The sequence below is a fragment of the Rhipicephalus microplus genome, chromosome 7 (genome assembly GCF_043290135.1).
Source record: "Rhipicephalus microplus isolate Deutch F79 chromosome 7, USDA_Rmic, whole genome shotgun sequence".
Taxonomy (NCBI): domain Eukaryota; kingdom Metazoa; phylum Arthropoda; class Arachnida; order Ixodida; family Ixodidae; genus Rhipicephalus; species Rhipicephalus microplus.
The window spans coordinates 127,997,487-128,019,380 of record NC_134706.1 but is presented as its reverse complement, the minus strand read 5'-3'; the positions used below and the strand labels follow the sequence as shown (position 1 = coordinate 128,019,380).

General features: G+C 43.1%; 1 protein-coding gene across 1 annotated transcript; it reads right to left on the bottom strand.

The window, feature by feature from the left end:
• Positions 1 to 855: 855 nt before the first annotated feature.
• On the bottom strand, positions 856 to 19,390 carry LOC142767073 (uncharacterized). Its single transcript, XM_075868289.1, has 6 exons — positions 19,255 to 19,390; positions 17,615 to 17,736; positions 12,469 to 12,535; positions 5,830 to 6,038; positions 4,299 to 4,449; positions 856 to 1,138 (listed from the first exon to the last, which is right to left on the bottom strand). Exons 1-6 carry the CDS (start codon positions 19,337 to 19,339, stop codon positions 894 to 896), a joined length of 879 nt encoding a protein of 292 aa, XP_075724404.1. The 5' UTR covers positions 19,340 to 19,390; the 3' UTR covers positions 856 to 893.
• Positions 19,391 to 21,894: the final 2,504 nt, after the last annotated feature.

The following is a 21,894-nucleotide window of genomic DNA, read 5'->3' as shown; positions in this document are numbered from 1 at the left end:
GAAACCTGTACAACGAAGAAGAATTTCGTGGTCAGCAACATGGTCGCTGTCGTCTCGCCGTGCCCACTGTCGAAGAAATGCTGCAGTGGATGCTTTATAGCCTCGGTCGCTGATGTCACGGACATGCGCAACTGTCGCTGCGTCGGAGCGTCCATATAGAAGGTCAGTATCGGCGTCCGCACATGCAGATCTGCCACGGAAAGGTAGATGGTGTCAACCGGCGGCGCGCACGTGTCATTCGTGCTCGGTAATCCTGTGACCGTCAGCAGCGAAACCTGTACAACGAAGAAGAACTTCGTGGTCAGCAACATGGTCGCTGTCGTCTCGCCGTGCCCACTCCGTGTTAAAGGTAGAGAGAAGACTGCGGACGGTGCCGACGGCGGTGGATGGTTTTAGGTCGCTTATAAAGTGTATTCACACTTAAAAAACTTGGCTCCCATTAGACAGTTTTAATTCTTCAAATCAATTCGCAGTGGCGATGCAGAGTGGGTAGCTCTACTTCCTCAACGAGCGCTTCAAATTCAAGCATAACCTTACCTCTCCCCAAAGCTTTATGACTCAACTAGATGAATAAAAAGACTGAAACACAATGTTTTGCTGCCCCAAATGCGCGCTATTTTCGCATACATATAAGTATTACACGGGGTTCAATAAACAGTGCATAACTGATTCTGGAAAACTGATACATATGATGCGTACTTCTGCAATTTGTTTCAGAAAGAGTTTGTTAATAAAGTCAATACTTTAAATGGCGTTGAGTGTTGCATGATCAATCTTGAAATGGTCGCTTCGATGATCCTCGGTGCTGACGACCCAACCCCTTCAAGCATCAGTTAAATAGAAAATAAATAATTTATTGGTTTTATGGCACAGACTATGAAGAAGTGTGGCTCTCAAGGTAAGTCGATATCATCCGTTGTGGTTGGTGGCTCGGGGCTCGGGTTTTCGATCTCCGCATTAATGGCTTCTCGAAGAGGCCCGAGGACTTCCTCTCGCAGTGCCCTCTGGAGGAGGTACTTTGAGGCCCGTTCCACAAACGGCTGTTCGAAGCCCAATACGCTCTGGTAGTGGATTTCCTGTACATCTGCAGAGAGGATCTGGAGATCTTCTAGTGTAGGCTTGGAGTCGTCAGATAGCGCTGCAGAATACATCAGGTATGAGAGTCTATTAACAAGCCTCAGCAATTCATGTGTAAGTTATAGTTTCATCATCATGATGAAGTAACTGATGTGGCAGCAATAAACTGTAATGTTAATTGAAGCAAAACTAGTAGCTAACTTTTTCGAGGTGTTCTCGCATTAATACACCAAACGTAGTTGTAAGGAATACGGACGTTCCGACGTGAGAAGCGTTTTTTGTGTCATCTGTAGTCTAAACGCGATGCGGTGAGGGCAGATACACTACACAGAAGGATATGGGGGGCTGTTTGGCATGCAACCACACCCTTAGAAGCAATACTCGCAGTATATGCTCAAGCAGTACAGACCCCTCACCCCCTCCATCCGTCATCATGCTCCTCTACCCGAAGGCGGAGAGAAGCAACCTTTGGCAAACCTTTTATGTGGTATGATAGCATCGCATGCACCCTCCGTGCGACGGAGATGGCCAGATCATTTCATCTCTGCTTCAGCGGTGTTCATCGCCAACGCTGGCATCCTCTTAATGTTAGGAAACATGTACACCGTGTTCATGGCATTGTTACAAATTCGACCATTATTCGGAATGCGACGGCGACACCAAAGACAAAAAGCCCCTCGACAATGTCTACACAACAATTATCACAATAATAAGAAAGTGTTCGTGGTAATTTTCTACACAGAATATTTTCAGATTATTCTCGTTGCGGCCTCAAAAATATAGAAGTGTGGCAGTTTGGGCTAGTTGGTATGACATGGCGAAAGTTATAGCGCGAGAACAGAACGACGACACAGAGACGAAAAGGATGCTTGTGTCCTTCGTGTCCTTCTTGTCTCTGTGTCGTCATTCTGTTCTCGTGCTATAAGTTTCCTTAAAACATATTTGGAACACAGGAGTGATACGGTACTGACTGGCTCTCCGACATTTCGATAAGTCAACCTATATTCATTCAAAAGCGTCCAAATGAGGGCAGTAGATTTCCATTCGTGTCTACACTCTTGCGGGGAAAGCAATTTTTTTTAAAACCTTTATTTCAGGACAGATAACAGTTTCCATTTAAGCAACAATGCCCAAACTAAAAGCAAAAACTGTGCAAGAAAACCTATAATACATTTTCAATAAGTTATAACAACAAAACAGTCATTTTCACTCTTGCATCACGTTTAATAAGCTATAAATCACACTCATTCACCAATGCAAAGGGTGAATTTGCTTCGCCAGCTGATTTAGGGGTGAAACTTCTTAGCTGTGGCCAAGTCTCTCTTCCGTAGCTGCGGCTTACTTCTCACACAGTTGACTAGATGGAGCTGTGTTGTTGTAGTACGTGAAGTGATCACTAGATGACGTGTTGCATGTGGTTTATTTTTATTAGTGTTTGATACGATGGTGGATGGATAGACAGACGGACACACAGAAAGACAGAAAGATGGCTAGACAGACAGACAGACAGACAGACAGACAGACAGACAGACAGACAGACAGACAGACAGACAGACAGACAGACAGACAGACAGACAGACGAATGGACGGACGGACAAGCAGACAGACAGATGGACGAACGAACAGGTGGAAGGATGGACGGCTGAGCTGAGAGCCCGTGAAGCTTTGCCCCATTTATCAACTTTCACTCCATGGTTATACTGTAATTTTTTTGTTAAACAACCAGCCAACCCAGAAGCTGAGCGGTGGGCTCACTATAGTGAGAGTGTTAGGGAGAGTGAAGCCGAGTCATCGCCGCTGTCAGAAGATACATGAAAAATTATTACTGCTCGGATCAGTGTCCACCGCTCATGCGCACCGTTTGCGCTTCGCACTAAGAGATGGTCCCACTGGTCATCGTCTTGCGAATTCACTACTACACTCCTATGATTGATATATCACAAAACCATGGTGTCTCTACAGCAGTACCCGAATTTCTTGTTTCAGAGAATTATGATTATCGCAGTATTTTTTGTGCATAGTTTACAAATGGTGATTTAAACAACTTGCTCATTGTTACAATTCGAAGTGCAAGATTTCGGCCTCGTCCAGATGTGACGAAGACATTGGTTGGTTCAACAGATTCGAAAAAAGACAGGGGGCAACAAAAAAGCAGATATTTTAGCACTAAACACCGGCGTTTACTGCCTCACAGGTTTCCCACACGCAATTCGATGCTTCACTTTTGGGTAAGGGTGGCTGGTATTCTTCAATACAGATTTAGACACTAGGACGCGGCTATCACTCATGAGCCAATTCTCACGATATTATTTATTTATTAACTTGAGGCCCATTTTGTGACATTTACGTCTCTGTCCTGTTCCTATGAAGTGCGAATCGATAACAAAACACACGCGCCATATGCCCTATGTGTTAAGCTTTTTAAATATGCACATGGGTGCAATTCAAGCAGAAATCAAACCTGCCGGCCGGCTTCATCGGGTGAACGGGCATGAAGAGTTGCTGGTGGAGGGGTGGGGACAAGCGCAACTGCAAAGTTTGATGAAGAAAACTTGATTTCGCGCTCAATTTTTCAGCAATGTATAGATGGGCCTAGCCTAATATTCGAACTTCCTTTTTACCTGTTTACGTGTATGCGCTGGCATGGCCTTGTAAGTGCGACCAAACACCAATTTTCAAACCTTAGAGGGAGACGTCATTTTTTGCTTCCTTATGTGCTATTGTGTATCAGTTTGTCTCATGATCATGCGTTTATGTCCAACAGCCTTCCCGTATATAAGCAATAAAGACACAGCACCACCTACATATTTCTCAACATAATGCCAGGAAACGGGCCAGTTCATTCACACTTTCAGACAATATTCAGCGTCGCCGTTCCAACGTAGGTTTAAGGTACAATCCACAGAACAGGTGTACACAGCTCTCACACATGCTATTTTTTTGTTTTTATTATTTCGCCAGTTATAATCCCAATCAGAAAAATCGCTGAGTTTGTCTCAGTTTTTATGAGTAAGAAATCTGGTCAATATGGGCAGACATCAGAGCTTCCAAAGTTTTTATTTCTAATTTACAAGCGAGTTGCGTTCGCGATTTGAATATCTGGTTTCCCCGTTATTCGACATTTGCTCTGAATGAGCCAAAGAAACGTGCAAGTTGGTCTTCAAAACGAGGCAGGTTTGAGCGAGACCGCGTCATCGAAAGGAAGTGTGTTGCATACTTACGGGCCGCGAAGCGCGCCTTCGCTACCACGGGTCCCGTGAAGCGTAGGTACATGCGTGGCAGGCCCGTGATTCCGAGGTTGCAGATTCCATCAAGCTGTGCTCGAAGCTTCACGTCCCACGTGGTGTGCGCTGAGCTCAAATTGCAGTTTACCTGCGACCATGCGCACAAGTTTTATTGTCTAAATACAAGCAATCCTTACTTCGGGTTGCTTTCGGTCAGCAGCCGCATCATGGCATCACATTGTCTCATCTTACTCTCACATGCCATGCATAATTTCTTTTTGTACAGTGTCCTTACTCAAGTTTCTGTGCAGCTAAATTGAGTGTTTACAGTTCTTGCTTTTTTGTACCACGTCAATACGCAGCGTATTTGCAGAATCAGGTATGACTACTAATAATTATTTCTTACGTTTGACGTTCTCAAACCACGGTGTGATTTTAGGAGACGTCGAAGTGGAGGGGTCCGGATATTTTGATTAACGGGCTTGTTTAACGTGCCCCTAAATCTAAGCACACGTGCCTCTAGCATTTTTGCTGCTATCGAAAATGCGGCCGCAGTGGCCAAGCTTCTATGCCAGGACCTGCTATTCAATATTACAGCACCTCTACCGTTAAACTACTGGAAAGAGTAAAAAATAGATTTCACTGTTACACTTCTTTTACTATAGCGTATTTTTAAGGCTGACTAAAAAAATAGCGGCGTTTTAAATCAACACGTTTCCGTGTCATGCTATCATTCACCTGAATTCGTCTTACAGTAATGTGTAATGCTCAGCGTTAAGCCTACAGACCATCGGCTCTTTTTTGTAACAATGTCTCTACAAGCCTGTCACGCCGAAATCTATATTTATTTATTTAATTATCTATTTATACATTTATTTATTTACTTTTTGAAAGTCAGGATGTATTAGCAGAGTGTAATGGTACAATTTTGAAAGCATTCGAGCGATAAATACATGTAAATGAAAGGGTGATACAAAAACACTTACTTTATTTTACAGCCTTAGCTACTAGTGTACAACAACAGGAAGCCAGCAATACATCTGGAAATGATGACAATGAATCGAATGTATTACTATTCAGCATTAGAAACACGTGTACTTAACCTAGCAGTATCTTAAGCAGTGATCATTTATCCATGAAGGACATTTATGTTCCTTGAAGCAGCAATAAAACGGGTAGGTTTCTGTAAATCAAAGTGCACTGCTTTATTTATGCTTGAAGATGTAGAGGATTCATTCTTTTTTTTTCTTGCTCTGTTGTATTAACCCCTGCCACCCCGCCCCTAATATTTCCTGCAATTCAGGTGCTGTTGCAAGGTCTCCGGGATCCGCCACTGTTTCGCGAAGCGATGACTGTACATAATGATGTTATTTTAGGTGACGTCCTAAGGACGTCACAAATTTAACAAACTCTGCTAACCAAGACGACGTGATCACTAAATACGTTGCTTTTTGTGCCGTTTGTGCCGATGTCGATGCTCGTATTTCACGTTTGAGGCACCGCTGTGACAAATTAAAGAGAGCTTCACCTGCATTCGTTCCACTCCCAGTTGCGGTAGGCCACCGACAACTGCTGCCCGCAGAAATCGGCGGCGGCGGAACTCCCAGAGCTCGGGCAGCCTTGAAGGAAAGCCACGTAGAACGCGGCCCATGAATGTCCCTAGCCTCTCCGAGCACGGTGCAGAGACATTAGAGAGCTTCGGCGCCGGGGTCGTGGTCGTCGTTGCCACTGTGGCCACTGCATGAATGCCACAGCTCAAGTGTCAGACAGCCGCAGCCTAAGAACGCACTCCAGGCAAAGGAGGTCTCGGGGAAGGATAATGTTTGCCCAACAGTTATCCTTTCATAATATCGGCCACTTTCTTAGTATGTCCAGCGTTTCGACTGTCTACAACTTACCGCATACAGCTTTATGTCATCAGCTTTGTAGACAAGGGCCACACTCACAAATGTTTCCGCCCGCATTTCACTACTATTGGCCTGCTTTCGTTAATTATATACCCAGCATCAGTACTGGCTCATGTTTCCTTTTTTTGCAAGATTCTATAGTGAACACTCTGTTATAAATATTCCGCCTTTTCCATTTCCCCGCGCTGCCATCTGGCGTTTTGGTAGGGTATGGTATACGGGCCGGGAGAACTGACATTGCTCGATGAAAGGGCGCATGCGCCACGGCATCATAGATATCATAGGATTATTGACTGTCTACGTCGATGAGCCTGGCTGAGTAGGGTAGAGGATTTTTCGTGGACACCACGGATGTTTCGTTTGATCTCTTAATGTGGATCGACTTATGAATAATTTATACTGCCTTACGCATTTGTTCTCAAACTATATATACCGCGAATATTCAATCCTTGGACAACTTGGGACAATCACGTAATATTTCCACGCTCTCGTGATTATACGCATGAAAGATGTACAGGTATTATCAATAAGATGTTGAACACCAACTGTGAAAGATTATAGCAGATAAGCACAGTTCAGAAGCGGCACAGTGGTGGGGACACAAGAAGTTTTAGCGCAAGGGTCTATCAGGCTATGAAGCACGTCAGTTCCTCAATAATAGCTTAAAATAAATCCGATTTTGGTGTTTCTTCTAATGTTTAGTGACGAGTGTGTTTTTCAGATTAGGTTTCGTCTTTATTCGCTGTCGCAGGCCTAGGAGTTAAGTAGCTTGAATATCCGCCGTGCTGGAGAGCGTTGCAAAACCAAAGTGTTGTTAACCAAATAGGCCATGGCACGGTCACCTAAAACTTTGCTGTTTGCAGTGATGAATAGAAGAAGAGTGTTGATGACGCCCATATATATCTGAAAATTGCCCCACAACCCAATAATTCAGCCCAGATTAAGCTTAGAATTCTCCGGCTGTTGATCCTCGCCACCCACCACCCGCAACGGCCATATTGCCTTGGTGTGCGTGACGCCACGTGCTGCATAAAGCGTAGCCATCATATTCTATCAATGTTGAAGCCGCTGCAAATCGTTCAGCTGCAATGCTGGACAGGAGAATATTTAAATAGCTTGTTTCCACGCACAAGTGGCCCGGAGTAAAGAAGCTCAAGCAGCAAGCAGCGTGTCACGCCACGGCTCGCTATTGCGTCACCGTTTCCCGCCTCTGTGGCCGTTGATGTCTATATAAAAACTATAAATTGTACATTGAGCATTCAAACAAATGCGCTAAACTTTCACCCACTTATTTCTATACACCAAAATATTAGCCCATATAACAGGCATGTTCGAAAATTGGTAGTTTTGGCTCGTTTGAAGCTGTTTTTGTGCACTGAGATGAAAACAAAATCTACCAAATAAGTCGTGTGTAACAGACGATATGATGCGCCTATTTTGTGCTTATACATTGTTGTTTGGTATTTCAGCATCTCAGTCAACAATTTGTGCTTTTTGAAGCAACAATATTCACAAACGTGCTTAATACAACATCGGCCGATATTTGCGTAACGCGAACTATTCTTTAAACGGTTGTGGCACGAGATAATGGTGTGCGTCAAAGTGGATTTCGCTACAAATCGTGTCCAAATTAAAAGGCATCAAGAGACTCGTGATTCTATGACCACATTACTATTATAAGCGCTATAATTGTATTTTGTTGTGCATCTATCTGTATGACTATGATGGTGCTGGCAGGTTTCTTCTTGGACAACAGTAGGCATATCCTGGAGCTAGTGGAGGGCGTAATTCGATTCTTCTATGTTATCTACCAGGTGGCTCACTGAGCAAGGAAACCTTCGCAAGAGAACGTGTGCTTTATTAATGCAGTTGTCTTCTTCCTTTGTTTGTTTGCTTGTCTGTTTATTTTATTTTGGCGCTGATTGTATTGTTGAAATATATGTTGCTTAACCAAGTAGTGTGGCAGTGAAAATAATCAGCAATCAGTTTATTGTTAGAGAAAACTTCCATTTAGCATGCACACAGACAACCTCAGAAAAAGTGCATCAACTTCTTTTGGCTGAGCAACCGAAGCATGTCACCCTAAGTAAAGCACGGAAATGTCAGAGCAGTACTCGTCACTTAAGCGAATGAATATGTGATTTTGGGTAGTTCTCCCTCTGACATTGACACTGCTAACAGTACTAAGGAAAACGTGAACTTGCTGAACCTCAACATGAACGTTGTATATGAAATTTGTCAGCCGCTATCAGGCATGCTGCGGGTTACATCGGACGTGTAAATGCGCATCTCTTGTAGCCTTCATCTCTCATTTTCCCGCTTTCCATGCAGCGCATCTCTTGATTACAGCAAGGCCGATACCACTAAGTATACAAATTCTTACTACAACATCTCATATATTATTCAGGAGTTATATACTAGATGCAGTTTCTTCTGCTAGCAAGGGTTTTCTACTCGAGCAGTATGAGAAGAAAAAGAGAACGGGTGAAAAGGTACGAATAAAAATTAATTTCTTACATGCCAAAAGTATATGATTACGATGAGGGTTACAATGAAAGATCTTGATTGATTTTAACATTTTCAGGTTATCTACTATAAACCTAAACTGGTTCCCGTAACCATAATTCTGTGTACTGTCACACTCAAACGCCCGACAGATTTGTATTTGCACATCACTTTAATCAGCCCTATATACTGCAATGATTTACACTTTAACATTTCGATTGTTTGTAGCCTGTGCACTGTGTACAGTAAAACCTCAGGGATAGAGATATCGCTGGGTCACTGACGATATTTGTATCATCCAAAATTCGCACCACCGGGCCACATGAAAATTTACTAGGTAGGCAACAAACGACAGCTACTGTACATTTTCATTTATTATTTCCAGGGGCTGCAGGAATGTCATAAACAGCTATTGATGATTGACAAAACATTTTTAGATGGCATAAAGCATAATTGTACTCGTAATTATACGGCACGTCCACTTTTAATAAATAACCCAGATTTGCAGTGACCAGCCACCACTATCAGCTCCTTCCAAATGTGAAGCATGCTTCGTCACACGCAAAAAAGGTACTGCAGCAAAAATGGCTTGAGCGATAGTTGGAATTCTGTTTCTATTTTGTTACTGCGGCAGTGTTTGGGATATTTGCCGAGAGATTGATGGCAGTGTGTGAACAACCAGGAAGTTCTTATTTATTTTTTCATGCTTATAGGAGAGTGCACAGATGCGCGTCCCCAACCATGGTGCGCGTTGTCGTTACGAGGCCTAGCTTTTCAGCCAACAACGTTCGCTCCTCTTACAGTTCCGTCCTATTGCGTGACGCTGACTTGTATCAACATGGTAAATACGTGTAAAGTTTGTACAATGGTGCTGCCTCAAGCTTTAACGGGTGCAAAGGCGTAAAAAAAGCGTGACGCTCGTGTTATCTATGATCTAAGCACGAAAGCACATGAAGGTTCATTGACGCCTCCGAGATTCACGCGAACACTTTCGGAGGCTACAGTGCTGTGCGTATGCCCACGCGACTGCCGCGTATTCTATGACAGCGCGGGCAGCGCCAGGCCTGTTAAAACCTGTGTGGTAATGCACGTTCGTATCAAGCGCCATGGGGTGAAAATCTGTTCGCAACAACCCTATCTCATTACTTTCCAGGTTCATGGGCCTTGCTCAGCACCACGCAGATATTCATATCACCCCGAAATGGACACGAGCCGTGATCGTATCACCGAAAATGTTCAGTAAGACTACATTGTAATTGCAGAGCTTTCTGCGTATAACGTGACAATTAAATGCACACGCACAGTCATCTAGTATTTTACACCAAGCCATCGGTAAAACACTCTTCCTTGTAAAATGCCGTGAATGATGGTCGACATTACTTATCTGTCAAACTGAAAGAGTGCAGAAAAATGCATATTATTCTGAATTGTATAAAAGAACCCTCTGTGGATGTCTAATTTAAGGTCTCATAATAAGCACTCCTAATGTAGTCACTGTTCTGGATTCTGCAGTGTCACAACAAGAAACTGAGACTATATGTTAAGATGTAATACCAGAATGGCCTGTGATATGGGAGTATCAAATGCACGATCAGGCTGTCTCTGCCTTCCTTTTTAGATTACAATACGCACTATTATTCAAAGACTAGCACCAAACAAATCTGTAAGCGTCCACCTTTGTATGTTCACTTGGCATCATCAGCAAGTACACTTGGCATCTAGGCTTATTTTTCAGTGCTATTTCTAGTAATTATTCTTAGGTTTTTATGTCCAGAAACCACGATATGGTTATAAATGATGCCGTAGGAGAAGACTTAATGATTTTCAGTCCATGGTATCTATAGTGCACTTGCATCCAAGTGCGTGCGCTTCCAGCCTTTCGCTTCCATCGTAATGCGTCTACCGTGGTTGGCTTTTGATCACGTGATCTTAGTGTCAGCAGTCGAGCGTTCTAATCACTGGACCACAGTGGCGGGTAAAGGATATTCCTTAATCGTGGTCTCTTTCTTTTGCCCTAGTTTCAATCAGTACCTACCTCACTCCCCAATAAGCCTTCCCATGGAAAGCAAGTGCTTTGGGAGAGAAATAGTTTTGAGTAGATGCGGTACTCTGATTCAGATGTAATACCAAACTGGCCTGAGAGACTCAAATTTTGAGGGAATCATGTAGTAACGAATGCACAAGCCCGGGTTGATTGGCGGACCATGCGAGAGGTCTTTGCCCTGCAGTGGGCATAATCAGGCTGATGGTTTTGATGGTAGTGTGATTCCAATTTTGTTGGTTGATTTATGACTTGCGTTTCAGTACGAGCTGCTTAGGATAAACGTATGAAAAGGGGAGCTAGTTACCTCTTTGTCGCAGCGGATCCTGGGTTGCAGTTTCTATACAGATAAAGTATAAGACGCACACCTGGATCTGGAATTGGTTCTGGCGCACCCCTGCAACCAAGCGACGCCACCCAGGCATCGCTCAGCAATGTGCATGAAAAAGCTTTCAAATTGTAAACTCTACTGCCCTAAGAACACTCTTAGAAAGATTGTATAGTGTGGCAAGCATAGCTTTATTGCATAATCACACACCTACGTGCAATAATGAACATCAGGAATAATTACCTCGATAAGATTGTGAAAAATTCAAAGTAATTTCTCCACTCGAATTCCCATAGCAATATTTAGTGTGAAAGTTTGAGGAAATGCTTTAGCACATGAAATAATTTCCTTCTGTGGGTTTATTTTTTTGTTCCTTTTGTTTTTTAACACGCAAGATATTTACACGAATATTCGACTGAACATTTTGCACAAGTAGGAAGTAACAATTCTCTTTGCTTCTTTTATTCATTGCAAAAGCTCCCTCGTTTCATATTGGTGCATATGTGCACATCTCATGTTTCAAAAAAACTTATACCTTAAGTTTTTCATTCTATGCAAACATCTGAAGCTCACTTATTATAGGTAAAAAAATTACACTTTTCATTCTTGTTTTTCTGATAGCAACCAAGGTGCCAAATTATGCGCACATTCTAGTGATTGCGCACTAACCAAGTTTGGCTGTATTCTGTATGCCCCACAGATTAAAATACACCTTAGCCCACTACTCTGCTGGCAGTCGATGTTGACGAATATGGTCAAAAACCGGGATGTATATTTATACTTCGAAATAAGAATGCTTCTCTTATTTAAGAGCAGGGATAAATGCTAGGTCGCGATACGGGCTCCAGTGTACATTCAATATGGTTCGCAGGTGCCCTCTTTTTGTATACTATAGAACGGGGGGAGCAACGGGCGGTATACACGGACGGGATGAGTCCAGCGTGGCAGTTTTCACCTCAAAACGTTTCGTTTTTTTTTTTTTTGCTGTTGTCTTGTAAACTATGTTTGTAAATTGCAGCCTTGTGACATGGATGCTGTAAGTAAACATGATTTCTGTTTCATTTATTTTTTTTCACAGTTTACCGAATCTCTTGTTACAGTTTACCAAATTTTTTTCTTTGTCTGCAGAGATCAACCCCTCCTTACCCACTCGCCTATTGGCCGTGCAACCACCGCCATGTCAACGGCATGCATCTCACCCCCGCTAATAACTAGCACATTTGGTCGATTGTCTCCTTGTGTATTTCCCTTTTCTTCTTTTTTTCCATATGAAATCCTTCAAACTTCGTGTTGAAATTTACGGTTTACGACACCGTGGCACGTTTCTTATATTCAAAACTTAAGAGGCGAACAAACATACAATGATATCCAGGAAGTTAGACTCACCTGTAGTTTCTGGTGGAGGTCTATCATTGGTGTCATTCTTGATAAGCACATCCGTGGTAGTGGATTTCTGAAAAATAAGACATAGGCGTACGGTGGAAGAAGTTTATTGTCACGATTTACCCATATCTGTTAGTTCACTTGTTATGTAATTCTTTTTCCGTGAGCGTACTACTCATCAGAGAGATCGGTAGGACATATGTTGCCCTTGTAATAACGAGATAGCGTTCAAAAGCTCATTTCGCAGGAATTGTCACACCAGCATATAGCCGTTGGCGACGTTGGTTGTGAGCGAAAAATCATCATCTTGTCTGTAACCGACAAAATTGAATAGGATGAGAATAAAATGAAAAATTAAAATCTTAGGTTAGATCTCTAATCCAAGCTGGGTTGTTGTGTTGTAAACAGCTGTTTTATAAAATAGCCAATATATCAGTTAAAACTCCTTTGGAAAAAAGTTCATGTGACTTTCATGCAGAAGAAACTGTACTATACGCATCATATATTGCGTGAAATAAGCGTACATTATAGCCACTATAACAGTTGAAGCTGCTTTGGAAAAAACTCTTTGTAAATGTCATGCAGTGAAAACTTTACTTAACGCATCATAAATTGTGTGGCAGAAGCGTAGATTCACGCCAGCCATCGAAAATTGATTCTTGGGCAATTGGTGTATTTGAAACATCCGCTCATTACAAAGCACTCAGACCCGTTGAAATTTCAATTAACGAGGGGAACAAGATCCATGACTAAGATTCAGCAACAAGAGCCATCAACAAATTCAACAACTCCGTTGGTTCGTTCATTGCCCTATACGGCCAATGTTACGTGAGAAGTACTTGCGGCTCTGTTTAACCATGCACTGGGTATAACGACGGAAGCTATCACTTCCGAAGGTGATGAGCGCGAGGCCCAATTACAATATCGTAATCTGATCGTTAGGTTGAAACTGAAGCATCATCCAATTTTAACGTGATAGCGTTACGGAGATCGAGTCGCAGAAATTCCGCCGTCGGCGTCGGCACCGTTGGTTGTGAGCAAAAAGTTGTTCGTGAGCGAAAAAAATGTGAAAGAAGCAAATTTACTAAATGTAAAAATTTTTGGTTCAATTGAGAATTGAACCCGGGCCGTTCGCGTGGCAGGCAGGTGTCCTACCACAAAGCTAGGATGCTACTTCCAGCTGCTACGGGAAAAACACTACATAAATGCTATGCGGTGAAAGGAGTCGTCTTAACGCGATTCGTTCTACAGGTAGCACGACGAAAACGAGCTCATTCAGCGATTTATAGGAGCATTTCGGAGGCCATCAAACTACGTCAAAAAAGGCCGGGATAGTGCAGCCTTCACCGCTAAAAACACACAGAAACTCTCATACAGCTTTAAAAACTGACAACTACGTCCGTCTAGGGGAAAACATATCATTCCTTTTCAGAAGCGTTGATCAAGCAAACAGCTACACAGTAGATAATTTGCTGCCATCTGGAAGGCTTTGTGAGACTCTCTATGGCCTACACGGGCGCGGCGTGTATCTTGGAGGCCATGCAACTTTTGCTTTAGATCAAAAACCTGTATGTACCATTCTAATGTGTGTGTGTGTGTGTGTGTGTGTGTGTGTGTGTGTGTGTGTGTGTGTGTGTGTGTGTGTGTGTGTGTGTGTGTGTGTGTGCGTGCGTGCGTGCGTGCGTGCGTGCGTGCGTGCGTGCGTGCGTGCGTGTGTGTGTGTGTGTGTGTGTGTGTGTGTGTGTGTGTGTGTGTGTGTGTGTGTGTGTGTGTGTGTGTGTGTGTGTGTGTGTGTGTGTGTGTGTGTGTGTGTGTGTGTGTGTGTGTGTGTGTGTGTGTGTGTGTGTGTGTGTGTGTGTGTGTGTGTGTGTGTGTGTGTGTGTGTGTGTGTGTGTGTGTGTGTGTGTGTGTGTGTAACATTGTGAAGAACATGAAGAACGTGTCTCGACTACATCAGAGCACCGTTCTAGCAGAGGGAAGTGGCCACGCTGCACAGTCTTGCTCATCAATGTCTGCGGGACATTCATGCCAATTAGTGTCCCACAACTAACGAGCCCGAACAATGCTAAGGTTCAAGCACATTATCTGGGAGCACTACGCAGACTACCTTATCGGCAGAGGGAAGTGGCCAAACTACACGGTCCTGCTCATCGGCAGCTACTGGTGACACATTCTCGTCAACTAGTGAACGAACAAGCCAGAACGACGCGGACTTTCAAGGACAAGCCATTCAAACGGGAAGAGCCAGTCGAGGCCGTCCCTCTGATCCAACAGGTGTACGAGTGTGCAGAAGTTTGTGCTGTATGACTAGGCAGTGTGGTGATTGCGTGCGTATACATCACGCCCGGAACATGCGTGATGACTGCTGCTGACCTCGTCATGAGGCACGTTAAAGAACCCCAGGTGGTCGAAATTTTCAGAGCCCTTCACTACAGCATCTCCCATAATGATATGGTGGTTTCGGGACGTTAAATCCCACAAATCAATCAACCTCGCCACGAGAGAGCTGCATCCCTGCATAGGGTCTGAAGCTCTACTTGTTGTCGGAGATTTCAACCAAAATGTTCGGGTTTGCAGAATCTTTCCGGACATCCTACAAACGTGGGCTGGTTTGGAGATGGCGATTCCATCAAATGTGATTTCAGCAAACCACAACACTTGCATAGATTTAGCTTTTCATTCTCACGACACCATTAATGAAGTAAAGTACTGCAATCGCTATTTCACCGACCATTAGGCGATGCTTGTCGAGGTTGGCTGGAAGAGGTCTCCAGAAGAACAAGTCGAAGAATTGCCAGTTAACTAACGCAAGAAGGACGACATAATCTGACCATTTACGAGTACAAGTGTTGCGCCTACGCGCAGTTCATGATATAGGACCACGTGACTATATAACTCAACAATTTTTTCATAAAGTTGTTATAAATGTGCTGTTAAAAAGATCAAAAACCTGTACATTTACTATAAAGGTACGTCGGGCTTGCGCGTGCATTTGTGCGCGTGTGTGTGTGCGCGTGTGCGTACCAAAACTAATTAATAGGTACGCGCTTAGCGGTTGAAGGGCGCACTAGGGGCCCTATTTCGCTATCGCGTTCAACTCTTAAAGTTGAAGCTCAAGGGTCCCCAAATTTTTTCGCTATCACTTTCAGCCCCGAAAGTAAATGCATTTTCATTTTTCTTTCAATTCAAGAGTTTTATTTACAAACACAAGCTTTCAAACTGCTCAATTCTTGGTCCGGACGCTCATTGAGCCAGCAGGCTCAAGGTGTACAACACAGTAATTTCTGCTCTCTCTAGACATTATTGGCCGCCAATAAACTTATTCGAAAAATTGGAATCACTTTTTAAGCAGTTTCTGTGTTGCTGTGGATGAAATGTAGAATCACCCTTCAGATCTCCTGAGGACTTTTTGGTAAAACTTTGCTGTAACGCTGGAGATATTTAGGTTTCTTTTTAAGTTTATCACTTTTCAAATCTTGTTTGGGTGTCTAATCTATAGTTTCAGTGGATCATAACCAAATATTCGCATTGCTGCTAGACTTTCCCCTACATTTCTGCATAATTTTCTATACAAATAATTTATGTCTATGATTCATGGACTCGGCTGTTTCAGCGCATTCAACATTGTTTTCTACAAAAAAAAAACTATTCACAAGAAGAAAGTGACACGCGACCATATCATAATGGCCTTTGTCCTAAATACTTTTGCTCGAGTACTCTGTTTTAAGAGACAGCGTTTCACCGTGATTCTGTCAGTAGCATACGGCCATCTTTGCTGAAAGCCTATACTTCCTATAATGAAAGGTACGTGGTACATAATGTTAGCCTGAAAAATAGCCAACTCAAACTTCCCGTAAAATTTTGTAGCACTCCACTACAGAAGTTTTATTTTTCATAGTGCAAGAGTAGTTTAGGTACCTCATTGCTATGGCCCTTTCAAAATGAAAAACAAGCTTTCATTGCATCTTCCTTCAATGTTATACAATAAAACGTGACCAGCACAAAGAAAGAGAACAAAATGTCCCTAACCCCATATTTTTAACACGGGATTCTCGTGATAAATATAGATAATTAGGCATCACGCTTAGAGTCATTGCAGGAACGTTACACACTAGCTATTTTATGTTGAATGCACGTGAAATCATTCAAATGGACCTTACGTCAGAAAAAAGTCTGAATCAAAAGTTTTTTTTATTTTTTCAGCAACAAAATGCATTTCACTTGCAAGAATCACTCGGAACATTGTTGCACATTTATCTTGGCTATGGTCGAAATTGGCCTAAGCTGCAGGTAATTGCACGTTGAAGTTTAGGAACGTATCTCTGCAGTAAGAGGCGTTATAAAACAAGTGCCCTTCTACGAAATAAACAAATGTTATCGTTGTTAAAGCAGCGGTAGAAAAGTGTCTGCTTCGTTCAGCAAATGTAGTGCGAAATGTCAGTCAAACTTACCAGCTGAGACTTTCTACACCTCTTGAAGGCCAACTCCGGTGAGTTTTCGAGGTCAATGGATCTCAATGAAATTCGTTGGGTACACTCCTTTGCACATTTCTGTGATTTATGCCAAACTACAGGCTTCAGAGATGCGTTGATTCTTTGAAAATGAATTTTAAAGATTGCCTTGAAAATTGCGCCTCACTGCCAGAATTGTTCGCAACACTGTGTTACGTCATGTTTGGCATGTCAACCAAAGAGATGCAGCCAATGGCATCGCTACTTCGACCACAACAGCGTTTATTGTGCTGTCCACAAAGCGACGGCGTCGGTCTTCGGCATGGGTATAGCACGGAAAAGCTTTCTACCTTCCTACGTGGTGCTTGGCCGGCGCTTCGCTGGTCTGGCTTTCACAGTTTTCATACTACGCGCCCTAGGGACCAGCATACCGCCTCCGGTTCTTACCACGTAGTATGCCATACGCATACAGGGCGCCCGGTCAGGTGTCAGTTTCGGTTGTGCACACTTTCGCTTGTTAAACATTATTTCGAAGATCCCTGAGCATTGCAGCTATTGGGCTTGTGACAAGAGTGACATATGAACATAAAAACGTCGTTACCTTGACGTTTCAAGAAATCGCCGAAGTTTGCCTTCAAGGCACTTATCCAGTGTGGCGTCAGAAATGTCTCAAATTTCAGAAAAACCATCCTGCTTACTTTCTCTGTGCTTGGTAACCTGGATTCTGTGGTCGGTTGGGCAGAGGTAGTTGTGGGTACATCCTGAGAGCTGCTTTTTGCAGGAGTGGTCAATAGTACGTCGCTTTCAGTGACAGGTGACTCTGTTGAAAAAAAACCAGCTCTCACCACGGCGTCAAGCAGTAACAATTGTCAGTGTGATGCACTGTCTCACGCAATATAAATGTCAGTCCGTGGTTCATAATTTGATGGCTTTTACTGCAACAGGCATTCCTACAAAAAAACTATCCTTATATGCAGGATATAGAGCTTAAATTCGGGAAGGATTAAACAAAAGGAAACATTAAAAACAAATAAACTATATTTACGCTCATTCCTTTCAAACCACTTTATAACGCTGTTTCGTGCACATAATCATGAGCGAACCAGTGTGCGTTATGAAATCAGGATTATCTTGTTGGAGATCTGCTACTTGGCAAATTTTTCAATGTTCGCAAAACAGTGGGTTAATTCATATTGTATGTCGTGCTACTTCAACAACAATATCAACAGTGTTGCTAAAACACACTGTGATAATTATTACTGCTATAAAATTTGTGCGCGGCTACCAACTGACGTGGTCAACAGAAAAGCGACAACATGCATCCAACGAGCTCCTGCATAATAGAAGAGGGGCCCACGCTTGAAATGCCTACTTCCGTGCTTCCTCTGAAAACTGGTCAAAAGACGAGAATTAAAGAAAATGCGACAGATTCTGCTTTGTTCAATATTTAGAGTTTCTGTACTGTCTAGAACTGTTCAAGGTACATTTGTAACCTAAACCTAGTCAATGTTTTGTGAATTGATGTACACTTCAAGGCCACTTATTGCACATCGAAATGCACAATAACTAACCGCTACCCTGATCATATTACAGTGTGTGGCTCTATCTAAAACAAGACGGATCCAGATATTTGCGCTTGTACAGCAGGAATAACTGCGGTATGGTGACGTGCACCTGTATATTCAATACGAAGTAACGTGTTGGCCCGAAACCACGTGTTTCGAATACCACTTTCTTTGTCCTCTGTCTTGTGCGTATTATGCGCGCAATAAAACAAAAGCATGCAGTTTGTTATTTGGTAATTGGATTTCAGCTGTGCCCGACAAGTAACATACATAAATAGCCATGAAGTTGGAATGGCCTTGATAATCATGTACGATATATACGGCGAAAGCAACTGAGCTTGTATTTAAAGACCATCATAATATAAATTTCCCTCACTTCTGCATCAATTCGCAAACCCACACATGTTGAAAAGATAGGTCAGGGGAAGCCGAAAGCCAAATTGTGGTTTCGCCTTACATATGTCTGGGTATTTGCATAAATGTTCACACTTTGTTCTTTTCTTGGTTGTGCGATTCTAATATGAAAACGTACAGCGCGTGATCATCATTTTCTACTGATAAGCTTTTTTTGTCAAAATGTTCCAAGTAACTCTGTAAATTTGCTCTTATCTGTGCGGTGACATTGAGTCTATAAAAGCACAAAAAAATCGGTATCTTTACGCAACGTATTTTTTTGACAATGAGAAGAGATTGCTCTTTTGCAATTTTTACATGGTGATGTCCAGCTGCGCTACGCAATGAAAACGCCAGGCCTCCCAATCGCCTGTACTCACCTGTGGTCAAAGCGACGCTGACACAGCAACCGCACCACCATATAAATCGTAAGCAGAGCGTCAGTGTCATCGGCCGGGACCGCATCTTGGGCGTATAACTCCGGAAGCGGTGTATCCCCGTACGACGGCCTCTCCGGAGTCCTTGGCCGTTTAACCCCGCCCGGCGGCCGCCGCTGCATCCGACCTGGCACGACCGCCTCCTTTCCCACGCGTAGCCGTTACTCTCTCCCGCAATGTCAGATTGTCAAGTGGCCCTAGTGTAGCAGCTTCTTTAAGTATTCCTTCCATATTATGGGAAATCGCTGTTGCTTCAGCAGAACAGCCATTCGAGACACGACTATCGCACTGCTAGGCACGGATAGGATATACCGGTGATGCGGAAATTTCTAATCAAAATCCCTGAAGCAGAGCATACCTACCGTGCCTTAGTTTATTGACGTATGGCCGATTTGTTCCTATTGATTTGTTAAAGTGACTTTTTAGACGAAAAACATCGTAAAGCTCTGACTGTTGCACAGAGCAGTGTCCTTCGTGCAAATTTAGGTGTATCTACATGGTTACATCTTACGAGCCTGATATATCCCTGTTGTTTCTTTTTTTTTTTTGCAGAATTTAGGAAGTGCGTGAACTCCATAGGAGACGAAAAGAATGAGGCATACAAGATAAATGCTCAATATTAGGCTTCTGATACGCCTTACATTTCTACTAGAAGGGGCTAAGGTGAAGATGCACAACATTTCTGAAACTGGAAATAATTGATGGATAGTATCACCCACTGGCTTGATTATGTTCAGGCCTTCCGATATACCTTACCTAAACATTCTACAAAGTATATCTCAATCACATCGGGGATCCTTCTACATGAATGGTCTACTTTCTAAATTTTCGGCAGTCAGCTTATTTCATGCAAAGAATCTCTGTCAGTGATTGTTTCGATCAGTGTGTTTATTTACCTCCGTACAACAACCCTTCATCTGTCCTGTCCTTTCATCTGCCCATCTGTAGTTGAAAGCCACACTACAAGAGGCACACACGCTACTTTGTCTATTCTTTTAAGGCCACGTAGTGGGTGCATAGAATTCGAAAAGGTTTCATGCACTTAGTGTTTGAAGTCCGCTCTATGAACAGAATGTCGCTATCACGTTCAACTCCTAAAGGTGAAGCTTTAGGGTCCCCTAACTTTTTTTTTTGCCAACCAACGCATCACCTTTCTGTCTTCTAATAACTAGCAGAAAAGCGATGGGATGGATCACATTCGGCAAGCATTCTCAAATTCTGAATGGTAATCTGCCACTAACCCTCATGAGGAAAATATATAACAGCTGCATCCTCCCAGTACGTACCCACGGATCAGGAAACTAAAGGCCTACAAAGAGGGTTCAGCTTAAATTGAGGACGACGCAGTGAGTAATAGAAAAGAAAATGATAGGTGTAACGTTCAGAGACAAGAATAGAGCAGAGTGGGTTAGGGAACCAACCGGGGAATGTTATATCATAGTTGAAATTAGGAAGAAAAAACGGACATTGGCCGGGCGCGTAGCATGTAGACAGTATAACCGCTGGTCATTAATGATAACTGACTGGATTCCCAGAGAATGCAAGGTAAACGCACGAGGGGAAGACATAATGTTAGGTGGGCCGATGAGACTAAAAGTTCGCAGGCATAACGTGGCAGCAGAAAGCACAAAACCGGGTTGATTGGCGGATTATTGGAGAAGACGTGGCCCTGCTGTGGGCGTAAGCATGCATGATGATTATTTCTGTGTTCTGTTATGATTTGAGTGAATACCACTGAAACGTTGGCTCGTGTTCAAATGTCGATCATCACGCCCTCTTGGGCGTGGTGTTCAACTGATTCGCCGCACTTACTAAGACATCAGTATCCCAATCACTATATTTACTTGTTTTCCACTCTAAATTTTTCTGCTCCATCCCCTTCCGCACAGTTACGTAGTACGCCAGCCATTGTAAGCTTGTTAAGCTTTTCTGATCTTCCCGTTTTGCTGCTTACTTTCCGTCTTGCATGCATACAAGTGAAAAGCAATAGACGCGAAATGCGCTTGATCGACTGGACAAATTCTTTTGCTTGGGTGAATGGCAGCAAATACATGTCTAACACACACACACACACACACACACACACACACGCACACAGACACACACACACACACACAGACACACACACACACACACACACACACGAGAAACAGCATTATTGTTCCATAAAATCCACTGAGCGAAAACAAAGCAACATCTTTCAAAACAAGCCACTGAGCCAATGACACTTTTCATGTGTTAGTGATAAAAGTTCAAGGACTTCCGTACTCGTGCATACACATACTTATTTTACACCTTCAAGTAAACAGACAATCAATAAGCAATTTCCTTTAACAAATGTGCTCGGTCTTTTCGAAGTGTACAGATTTCGCAAAGTATAGCCAGCGCGAGATTCGTGTGACACCATGTAGTTGAGATCTGAAGGCGTGAACACCCGCCAGCTCGAGGGACGGATACAGTGGTGGGCAAATTAGGCGAACAAACCTGATACTGAGCATGTCCTCATGGAAGTACTTCGCGTGGCACAAATGGGGACGAAGAAAGGAGACACACGAACTAGGCCGGCTAGCTGTTTTGCTTGAG